Raw genomic sequence first — 12446 nt, 5'->3', positions numbered from 1 at the left:
ATGTTGTGTAATTTATGAAGCAAAAATCTGAAATTTGATCTTTAATGTAAAATCATATATATGAGGCATCTTCTAGTTTTAATAATTTTTGTTACAAATCACAGAATGAGGGGCTGCTTTTGAAATAGAAAACTGATGTCTTCAAAGTAAATTTAACCATGGATATTCTAAAAGTCCTGGATCAGTGATTCTATTTCTCCTTTTCACATCTAGAAGATATTGAAAATATTTTTGTTAGGACCTGCCCCTTCTGGCTCCTGGGCTAGAAAAGAGAGTTGACGCCGGCTGAAGTGAGGAGTCCTGGGAGGCACTGGCTGCTCAGTGCTTCCAAGGAGTGCCTGTCGCTGGTGGCCTTTTTGCAGACGTATTGCTGTCACTGAACACTGGCCCATTGGAAAGCACTAGAGAAGCTCAGCCATCAGTATGTCCAAGTACAAACTGATTATGTTAAGACATGGAGAGGGTGCTTGGGATAAAGAGAACTGTTTTTGTAGCTGGGTGGATCAAAAACTTAACAGTGAAAGAATGGAAGAAGCTCAGAACTGTGGGCAGCAACTCAAAGCACTAAACTTTGAGTTTGGTCCTGTGTTCACATCCATCCTGAACCGGTCCATCCTCACAGCCTGGCTGATCCTAGAAGAGCTGAGGCAGGAGCAGGTTTCCGTGGAAAGCTCCTGGCATCTCAGTGAGTGTCACTATGGAGCCTTGATCGGTCTCAACAGGGAGCAAATTGTTTTGAATCATGGCAAGGAACAAGTGAGGCTGTGGAGAAAGAGCTACAATGTGACCCCACCACACATAAAGGAGTCCCATCCTTACTACCATGAAATCTACAACGACTGGAGGTACAAAGTGTGTGCCATTCCTTTGGATCAGCTGCCACGATCCGAGAGCTTAAAGGATGTTCTGGAGAGACTCCTTCCTTATTGGAACAAAAGGATTGCTCCTGAAGTATTAAGTAGTAAAACCATTCTGATGTCTGCTCATGGAAATAGCAGCCAGGCACTCCTGAAACATCTGGAAGTTATCTCAGATGAAGACATTATCAACATTACTTGTCCTACTGGAGTCCCCATTCTCCTGGAACTGGATGAGAACCTGCATGCTGTTGGACCTCACCAGTTCCTGGGTAACCAAGAGGCTATCCAAGCAGCCATTAAGAAAGTAGAGGATCAAGGAAAAGTGAAATGCAATGACAAATAAAATCTTTCCCACGTGCTGGCTAGGAATAGCTGCAGAAGGAGTGACATGCAGTATGTTATGGGTGCTGATCTCCCTCCCCCCACCCCCCGCTGATTTTTCCAGATCTAGGCTGTGGGGTGGAGTTTGCATAAGTAACTAGGTAAGTTATGTTGGCTCAGATAAAGGCTTTAGGATGCCTTGAGTACTAATGTCATAAGCCTTATGCTTTAGCCCCTGCCGGGGCCCGTTTGAATTAGTCACTAAGTTAGTTACCAGTGGGGCTTAATCAATGTCTTAAGTTTCGTTTCCAAGATGGGAGAGCAACAAGTGAAGTTCAAGTTCAAGGTATTCCTCATTCAATAAATCGGTATAGAGTGATCACTGACAGGCACTACTTACTCCAATAAGTAGTTCATGTTTATATTTACTGAGACTTTCTAGGATGATAATAAAGGACGTTAGATAACACACTATACTTAAGTATTTATTACTAGTCTTTTCCTCTAGGGAAAGAGATGCTTTGATAGGTTAAGATCAGAGACCCATTAAATGGGAGAGTGACTGATGGATTCCTCCAAGACAGCCAACAACAAATACCAAGGCCCTTTGCCTCATGACATTTGGTGGAATTCCTCTCTGGCTGCTAGAATTAGTAGCATATGGACAGCTATATCTGTTCATGTTCTCTTTTTGTTTTGTTTTTGTTTTTTAAACTTTAATCTTGGGGTCTTTAAAATTAATTTAAAAATAAGTTCTGTGACTGAAAATGGTACCCATTCCAAGTATTTCCATATGATTCATAAATATTAAGTATAGGCTTCTGAATTAGTCTCTGATCTTATCTTCCTATAACACAAAGAGTTGTACTCCTTTCAACACGTAGACATGCCTAATTCTCTAAAAATTGAAGGTCGGGTCAGCAGGAAGGTAGAATATAGTGAGTGTAATTTTATTCACGTGAACAGGGGAAATGGTATATTCACATTTGTCACATACATTTGTTCTTTACCTGTTGAGGGCAAAACATTATGGTACGTAGTCTATAGTATTCAGGGTAGGTCACAGACAGAATTGACTGCTTATAAGTCTTGATATAGGATGCTTTTAGATGCTAGAGATAGGTAAGTCATCATTTCTTTAAGCTACTGCCTTATTTCAAAGCAAGTGACATACATTTCAATGATAAAATCATGTAAACAATTTACAACTATCATAGCTGTTACAGATATCACCAGTTTTTCACAGTTTTCCATTGGTGGGTTGGTTTATTTGTATCCATTTTATAGTAAAACTGTCGTTAGAAGGAAACTAATTCTAAAACCCTTGCTATTGCTTGGTCTCCATTGATCCTTAAATCAAGACTTAGAGCATCAGCTGATGAAGATGGCTGAAAAGAAGAAATGAACCTGGTTTGCTCACAGCTGGTCGCATCTGTGATGCATAAGGACGTGGAATGTGGATGCTTGACTTTCCTGACCAACTACTGGCTTCTCTGTGGTAGTCCTTCTTTTCACAGTCCTATTGCCTAACCAAATAACACTCTTTATAATTCAGAGATCAGGGCCAAGAATAAAACTACCAGATCTTCCTAGAATTCCAAACCTATTGCTAAGCTTCAACTCAGATCATTTTTGGACATGATATGGTATCTGGTATTGGTATTGGTATTGGTATCTGGTATTGGTATTGGTATTGGTATCTCTGGTATTGGTATCTGAATTTTCCAGCCCAAGAGGTGACCATGTCTTAACATGGCTCAAGATCCTACAGTTGGATTCTTCCCTTGTCCCACATCTAGATATCCTCCTCCAGAGGACACCTGGAAGCACAATGTGCTCCTGCACACAAAGTTGTGCTCACACCCAGTCACTTTGGAATATTACAGACTTCCTAAGAGAGAGAGAATTTTTGCTGACACTTTCTGGTAAAATTTGGTTTTATTGTTTTTGAGATCTTGGCTGAAATAAATGAAGAGATATTTATGAAAAAAAAAAGAACAAAAATTTGTTGAACCCAAGTTCCTGTGCACAGTGCACAGTGAGGCCAGAGTTCGGGGCAGAGAAAAGTTTATTGCAAGGGCCAAGCAAGGAGAATGGGTGGCTCACACTCAAAAGACCAGGACTCCCAGTGACTTTCAGACAAGGGTTTTTAAAGACAGAGTTAGGGGAGAGGATCTTAGGATACATGATGAGGTCCTGGACCTTCTGATTTGTTGGTGGTGAGGTTCAGGGATCACGTTTCCAGAAACTCAACATTCTGGTTCCAACCAGTCCAGGGTCTAGTGCTTGTGGTCAGCATGTACTCACCATCCTCCACCTGAGTGGGGATCTTAGTTTCTATAGAACAACTCAAAGATATGCATCAGATTGTTATCTGCATCCCTTCAGGAGGAACTAGGAGTCCTGTGACTCTATTGTCCTAATCATTAACTATTTGAATCTGCTCTTTGGAACTCTGGGAAAGCCTGGGAAACTAAAGCACTCTCTTTTTATTTTTTTGCTACAAACAAGAAACCAGGGACATGGAGAGGCTTTTGTACCCAAGAGGGACCCACAGGGTCCTGCACAGTTTCAATATGAAATGGTGAAGAGGCTAAAAATAATTCCAAAGTCTTTCAGATTTTGTCCTTAATCTGGATGTAAGGAGAGAGAAAAAGATGTGAGTTGCAAGTGAGAGCAGGAAACTGCTACTTTTGTTTTCTCTGGCAAAATGCTTCTGGAAAAAGAAATTGAAACCAAGATTAAAATGAGTCCTTGATAATCCCAATTTGACCATTTCTGATAGGTTACAGGAGATGAATTGGCAGAGTAAATGGAAGCCATGGCTTTGTCTCATTTTGTTTTGTCTTTTTCTATGTATCCAGAGAAAGCCATTTTATCTCAGGTTTAGGAAGACATTGAAGGTCATTCCTCGGCTCTTATCATATGATAATGGAAGGTGAATCTATCTACATTCCATTCCCTTTCATCTGGAATAGGTTCTCTTTAAATAGGCATTTAAACATGACCATGCTGTAATATTATTAAAAAGAAATCCATTTCCTTTTTATGATCAATGTGTTATTTATAAAGATATCCCAATATACACTAAAGCATAGGACATTAACTTTTTTGAAATGTAGAATCCATGATCAAATTTATCTTTGCATTGTTTTTGCATAAAATATTTACTTAGTAAATTAAAATATGTAAAACTATTTGGAATGTAAAACCTACTTAACAGAAGAAACTTCCTTCTAGCAGCTTAGAATGATCATGATCATTTACTTATAAACAGAAAAAGTGCTTAATTCAAATGATCTGTATACATGCAGTGAAGTAAGTCTGAAGTACCTTAAATTAGCAACACTAATCTCCTAACAATGCTCTAGAGTTTACACATTTTGTGAATTCACTTTGGCTTTACTTCCAAATTAAATTATTTGGTTCAGTTTTACTGTATCCTACAGTAAGAAAAAAACTTTTATTCACTAAAATTGATTTCAAAATTCTGTTATTCTCCTGACACTGCTTGTAAAATGACAGCTTTGAAATTATCATTCGAGATGAAGTAATACTCAGTGATGATCTTAATTTAATAATTGTACAAACAAAGCCTATTAAATAAATGCTTGAGATCATTTTATTCCTTTGAACAGCACACAAATTTAATAGATTGAAAATCAAAGCTGGAGTTTAATGAAGGAAGCCATTTAGATGTAAACACTAGCTTGATACTGACGTCTGGGGATCTGAGCAGTCTATAATGCAAAGCCAAGAAAACTCTGAAAACTACATGGTTGTCAGTGGTCTGGAGGAACTAAAATAGTACAGAAACTTGACAAAGAACCCTGCTGCCCATAGCTGTCAGTGGAGAAAATGGGAAACCACCTTATCTTACAACACTACCAAACCTCTCAAACATGTCCTCATGTTGACCAGTTATCTCTGACAGGTAGAAGGAGAAAAAATGTAAAATCTCATTGCCAATTTCACAAAAATATAACTATTCAGAAAATGATTAATAATCTGAACTCATTTAACCACTGGGCATGTTTACTTCTGAATAGACCAAGGAATTATGTTCACATCTTCAGCATATGGAAGTTCCTGTCAGAATAAAGCAATTACAACACTACACTTTTTAAAAGCCTGCTTTGGGCTACTAAAAAAATAAATAAATTAAAAAAAATAAAAAAAATAGTTGACAGAGAAAGAGGCATTAAAAACCAAACATACTGAGATTACTTTAAAAATTTATTTAATCTAAAACAAAATGTTGAAAGAAATTATCTACTTTGAATTTCAGATACTCTGGAAAAATTCAGTCATTTAAAATGTCATGAGCATAAGAAATTCTTGCTTTAAAATATCTGTCAATTATTTTCCACTTTGTTTCTTTTTTTGGCTTCCAGAGTTGCATTGCTTTGTAAAACCCAGTTCTACTTTGAATTCTGCAGAAGAAGACCCCTTCTGATCAACAAACAGGAGGTGAAGTGGGGGAAAGATTTAAGTCAGAAAATTATGGAAGAGACATTTCTGTATGTAACACTGAGAGATTAAGATCATTAGACCACATACATACAAATTATATCAGTCACTTATGCAGAGCACAGCCTTTATATTGTCTTATGTATATGAGTATATACATTTTTTTCTTAAATTATCTTGAAGACTAATGCATACACACAACACATACACATGTTGAAAGTGGGATTCCAATGATGTTCTTGATTAAAATATAGATTTATTCTATATTATAATTAGGATATTTTACTTTTCAACACAGGGCCTTACTTGACCAACCAGGCAACTAATGCTAGAAAGAAAGTCTCAGAGTTCTTGGTTATTACAGAGAGATAGAGCATTTGCTTAGAATGAAATGGGAAGGTTGAAGGTGTTTGAGGAAGGAGAGTCAGTGCTTCTTTTCTGCCTTCATAGCTCTCTACCAAAGGGGAAACTGAAAAATATCACACCATCATCCCTTCCTATCTCTCCAACCTCAGCTTACATCACTCTTTCCCAGGGCCACAAAGAGCAGCCAGATTTTCCTTCTGTGTTTTCTTTCTGTTTTTGGACAGGACATGTTTTTTCCCCAGTTCAGGGGTTTGGAAGACTAAACTTTCCATCATGAAAAACTCTTCTACCAGCCTCTACAATTCAGGTGTCAGCAAAAATATCTCCCCATAAGGGGGGCATTATAGAGTTTATAAAGTCTCTCCTCCACTCCAGGCCTTTCTATATCATTACCCTATTTTAAGGTTTTTTTTTTTTTTTTTAATATAATGGCATGCCTGACAGATAGCAGGTGCTCAATGCATTTTTTTTTTCAGTGAATAAATATCCTTTAGTACTATCTTCTGTTCTCTGAATCCTTATTTATTTACTCAGGTGTTGTCTGCCTTTCTTTCTAGACCCAATGGAATATAAACCACATAAAAACCAAGATCTGGGCCTCCCTGGTGGCGCAGTGGTTGAGAGTCCGCCTGCCGATGCAGGGGACACGGGTTCGTGCCCCGGTCTGGGAAGGTCCCACGTGCCGCGGAGCGGCTGGACCCGTGAGCCATGGCCGCTAAGCCTGAGCGTCTGGAGCCTGTGCTCCGCAACGAGAGAGACCACAACAGTGACAGGCCCGCGTACCGCAAAAAAAAACCAAAAAAACAAAAAAAACAAGATCTGCTTCAAAATTTTCATTCATAACTCTAACACCTAGAATAGCTCCTGGTCCATAGAACATTACCAAAACATATCTGATGAATACATAAACTAAATATGTAAGAATGCTAGTCCATTTCACAATGACTTTGCTAATTTTAAAATGATACCAGCCAGCTTAAAATAATCATGTGATTTTCTCAAAGACGATGTAATTTTTCAGCTGCATGGATCATTCAGGGCTGGGAAATTACCAAGTGAGTAAGGCAAAGAGAGGGAAGCAAGTGAGCTCATGGTATTTGCACTGGACTGATTATAATTACCTGAATTTGGGAGGTCAAGAGAGAAGGGGCTGTGGTAGAAAGTGAGAGATAAATATGATTAATGTACTGGCAAGGTCAATGTAACCAAAGAATCGTGTTGTTAAAGGTAATTAAACCAGTGAGCTAAAAGAATAGAAAAATGTGGTTGGAGAGGGAAATATTTGAAATAGAGAACTCAGAAGTGATACAATTTCAGCTAATGATAAGGTCTGAACATAGCCTGCCTCATAGGAAGTGAAAGACTGAATGAAGTGGAAGAAATGTGCACTGGAGGTAAAGAAGTAAAGGAATCAATAGTATAAGAACTTGGATGTTTCACTTACTAAATATTGAAGTCATTAGAATGGAGATAAGAGTAAGGATGCAGAAAAAGACTATAATTTAAAAATTAAATTCTTCAGTTAATGAGAGGAATGGATAAGAGGTCAGAATAAAAGGGCAAAGAGGAAGGGTAGTGAGCAACTGAGGTGCATGGCATGAGCTTCAAAAGGATAAGGAATTTGCTGCCATTATTATTTTGATTTTCCTGTCTGTATACTTCTTAAAGGGGGTGAAATATTTTGGAAGTTGCAACTGGGAGCAAGGATGACAAATTACTTGTCACACTGACTTGAAATATAAGAGCTAGAAAATTAGAACAAAAAATAAAACAAGACAGCCTCTACAGAAAGGACAGCAGTAGAAATGGAGCCAGATGAAGAGAATATCTGAGAGGAGATGGTGGAGGTAAGGTTGCTGTGGTACCTAACAGCTTGAGGATTGTGTTACCACACATTCTTGGGTGGAGATAAACCAATTTGCTTTATTTACAAAAGCATTAAACACAAAATAGAAATTCAGTGGCCATCAGTATTCTTAGTGCCCTCAAATCTAGGAATTACAAGTTATCAACTGAGGAATAATTGGCATCGCTGAATCAAAAGTTAGTTGCTCTGTTCTTTGTTGGCTACCTATCTATATCCCACTCAAAGCAAAGAATACTGTCAGGCACACAGCCGGGCCTCAATAAGCATTTGTTCAATGAATAAATACCATTTACCATTATCTGCTATTTCTTGATTACTTATTCCTTTACTTTCAAATACCACTGGAGGGGAAAAATGCACATTTTCCCAACTAGTTCCAAAATATTGTTTTTCAGCTCTTTTCATACGCCAATAACTCCTTATCATGTAACAGATGCTATTTCTGCTTTGTGATAGCTATGCCTAATTTTGCTAAAATTGCTATCCATCATCAATTCTAAAAGCCTCATGGCATCTTGTGACATTTGGAGATCAATTGCTACTAGAGTCAATTACAAAAAGCTTTGTTTTAATGGACCTATAATTGATATTGGTATTTTCTAATTTTAGAATTTACTCGGAATATCCAGATCATTGCTTTCAGTCACAGTACATAGAAAACTCTAAATTTAGTCTCAGAAAACTGTTTAAATGACTCTCTTTTCAAAGAACATTTTCTTTAAAGTTTTGAAAATCTGAAAATTGAGAACAATGGACTTCCGTTGAGTACGAATGGGAAAAATTCAACTCAATTTCTTTCTAATGCTTTCTCTTAAAAGTCTTACTTCTCATTGAAATAAGCTTTAACAATGACAGTCCACATCATTATTTAACATGTTTTTGTGAGTCTTTGAGACAACTGACCTCATAGAGCTTTGGGTTCATAAAATGATTCCTTGAATTATATTTGTTGCACAGGGGTAAATTACACCCAAAGTATAATCATTCATAGGTCATGTTACCATATGAAATCCTAGTCTCTGTTAAGAATTAAGTAGTATTTTTTATATTTAGAGTATTCATATTTACTAAATGCAAAATTTCTGTTATGATTTAGAAGCAACATGGTATAGTGAAAAATAGAAGTAATAAGGTTTGAATACTGAGTACATTATTTCATTCTTTTATCAAGTATTTTTAACTGCCGGGCACTACCCAAAAAGGGTAGTGTCACAATGTAGAAAAATGGAGACATAGTTTCTGCCATGAGGAATTTACAGTTTCTTAAAAGATACAAGTAGCAAAGAGCAATTGTGATATAGTAAATTATATGGGACATGTTAGGGTTGCCAGACTGGATATAAGCTTCCCAGTTAAATTTTAATTTCAGATAAGTAATGAACAATTTTGTAGTATAAAGATGTCCCAAATATTGCATGGGAGATAAACTTAACAGGCAATCTGTGGAAAATGGATCCAAGCTAAACTTCCTATAGAAGGAAGCCTTCACCAAAGATATGCCATCCAAGTAGGGAAGGAGTTAGACAAGTGATGATGAGAATTGTAGGTAGAAAGAACAGCATATGCAAAGACCAGAAGGTAAAGAAGAGTAGAGTGCATTTGGAGGAGTATAGTAAGTTCAGTGAGGTAGCAAGGAGAATGGCAAGACAGGAGATTAGAGAGTTAAGCTGGGGCCCTATCATGCATGGATGAATAACTATGGTAAGGACTTTTAAATTTATCTATATTTAACTTTTTTTCTGATTTGTTTTCTTGAAATATCATCTGGCTTATAGTGTGTAGTGTAAGTTTAATTTTGGAGGGTCAGAGAACATTTTGGAGTCAACATATACAATATACTGAGAAATGATGATTGTGTAAACAGGAGAGATGGCAGCAATGTAAGAGCAGAGGAATCAGTAAGGAGAGAATGGAGCAAATTCAGGATTTATTTAAGAGCTATCAATAGGATCTTGTAATTGATCATATGAGGGAAATAAAGTAACGGGAAGAGTTAGGAATAATACCTTTCTAATTTATCATATAGGAGTATTAAGGTTGAATTCTCTAAGTCAGGGAATGTAGTATGAAAAATATGCTGGGGAGCCATGGCATTGTGATGTGGGGAGGTTTGTAAGGTATGACGGGCATTTGCAACACCCAAGAGGAGATTTCTAGTAGTAATTGTTTATATGTCAGTGAAGCCCAGATGAGAGATCTGGGCTTCAGCAATAGATTGGGTACTGCTAGGTCGTAGATAAATGTTACTCAAAGTGTGGTTTCAGATGAACTGCATCAAAATCACCATGGATTCATGTTACAATTCTTGAGCCCCAACCAGACCTGCCAAATCTAAATTTATCACAAGCATCCAGATGATTCTTATACAGTGAAGTTTGAAAATCCCTGATAGAGATGATGGATGAAGGGGTGTACCTGGATAGTATCACCCAAGGACAGTACAGTGTAACAACAGCACATAGTTCAGAATAATAGAGAATATTACCAAAGGAAATGGAGTCCCTGGAGAAACTTGAAGGAACTACCGGAATAATCATAAAACCAGATGAGGATGGTGTCAGGGAAACCAAGGTTATAGTGTTTCAGATTTAGATGTTCCAAATGAAATCTTTTAAAATACACAGTACTGAAAGTTTGCTTTTTACTTAGGTTGTATGCTACGTGCTTCAGAGATTGGCTGTTTAAATTCTAAATCTCCAGTACCTAGCACATAAGATGTATTCAAATTTTTTTGTTTAATGAATGCATGAAAGTATTCAAGCCATAGTAATGACAAATTGTACTATTTGCCATAAATAATATTCTTCCAGATGGAATCTGTTCTGAGGGAGGAGATACATTATAAAAATATAATTTTGTAAAATTTTCTACTAAATATGTGAGGTAAATATTGTTTGTTAACTTTAAATTTTGTTCACATGTAAATATTTTCTTATAAAAATGGTTATTTTATATATATATATTTGGACTTAGATTCTCATAACATTTGAACTGGCAAAAATTGTCATGCTTTCTTATTAAAATGGAACTATCTCTTTAACTATTATTCAGTACAAGAAATCATTTAATAAGATGCTAATATGACTCTTTTACAATGATTTATCTCCACTCTGATTTTCTCTGTTATAAATCTCCACATTGGAAATGAGTGTAGCAGCTTTTCAGGTATACATTAGATGAGTTGACATACATAACCCAGGGCTTTATATTTTAAAACATCTTACCAGGATTCATTTTTTGAAGAATAAAAAAAAGAAAAAGGCATAAAATGGCTCTACATATTATATCTCTGTCAGTATATTAATGTGCTTAGCTTTTCAGCATCCTCTATTTCAATTTTGATTTGGTCACTCGGTGCTGTTTAATTCGTCACTTCTATTTTAAAATTCCACACACCTTTCCAATGCCCACTGAAAGTTTAACGTTTATTTATCTTCATTATTCAGCACATGAAATTGTATCATAAAACAATGAAGTAAATACAAGGAGGTTATAAAATTATTGCAATAAATATTCTAGATATCACAAGAAAAAGATCTCCTGTGTTGGGAAGGGATATTCATGTAAATGAAACTTCCCTATACATATATTTCCTATATATATTTCAGTCAAAAGAAATGACTGATTTTGCCCCTCAGGTGGAAAGTGTGAATCTGCATTTAAATGGAAAGACTTCTAATTCATATTTCAGCAACTGGAATCAACAAATAGAAATCAGTTGCCTTTAAAGTTATATTGAATTATACATATGTGAAGATTTAGATCTAATCAAATGCATCAGGTTAATTCTCTCAATGAAATATCTAGCCCATCTCTAATTTAATCATCAAATACCTGCTCCTAAGAATAAAGTAGTTTAAAATATTCATCTAGTAGTTCATTCTAATCTCATTGTTTAACATTTATTTTAGATTCCAGGGTACAAAGAAAAACAATGTATCATTAAAACAGCTCTATTTGTGAGTCTTGATTTTGTATATTATTTTAGTAATGCTGTTCACTGAGAAATCATCTTCTGGAAACCTGTAAAATAATAATGGAAAGCTACACATGAAGGGCCTCATATAATAAGATGCCATTTCTGTTTATACTAATAATATGCCTACTTCAAACTCAAACCAGCTGTCAGTCTATTTAGAAATTATTCCCAGTTCATATAACTTCCACAAGTATGGGACCTCTGTGTGAGCTGGGATACTGTCTGTCTTGTTTACCACCTTATCTCTTGCACCTAGATAATTCAGCATTTTGTAAACATTCCATAAAACTGAGTTTTGGATAAATTAATCAATTAAGTAATAGCTAGCACATAATTTTCCAAGAAATCAAAATGTTGAAATAAACATTGATTCTAGTAACTCAAGATATATTAGAAATCAAAAGTAGAAGAAACCTTGGGAAAAATAGTTGGTTGACTGTGACTAGGGAAAAAGTTGTGTGAGAGATTCTGTCTCTCACACAAGACTCAGAAGTGTCTTTATGGCTGTGGCTGCATTTTGTTAAATTCCATATTCTCCTCTTCTAGTACAAAATGGTGAACACAAGTATAGTGCTCAATATTT

General features: G+C 36.2%; 1 protein-coding gene across 1 annotated transcript; it reads left to right on the top strand.

The window, feature by feature from the left end:
- Window positions 1-350: 350 nt before the first annotated feature.
- Window positions 351-1203, top strand: LOC113624584 (bisphosphoglycerate mutase-like). Its single transcript, XM_027114521.1, has one exon. It carries the CDS (start codon window positions 424-426, stop codon window positions 1201-1203), a length of 780 nt encoding a protein of 259 aa, XP_026970322.1. The 5' UTR covers window positions 351-423.
- Window positions 1204-12446: the final 11243 nt, after the last annotated feature.

This window comes from Aethalodelphis obliquidens, unplaced genomic scaffold (assembly GCF_003676395.1).
Source record: "Aethalodelphis obliquidens isolate GAN/ISIS:26980383/991018 unplaced genomic scaffold, ASM367639v1 scaffold13, whole genome shotgun sequence".
Lineage (NCBI taxonomy): Eukaryota > Metazoa > Chordata > Mammalia > Artiodactyla > Delphinidae > Aethalodelphis > Aethalodelphis obliquidens.
This window is presented reverse-complemented; position numbering and strand designations above follow the sequence as displayed.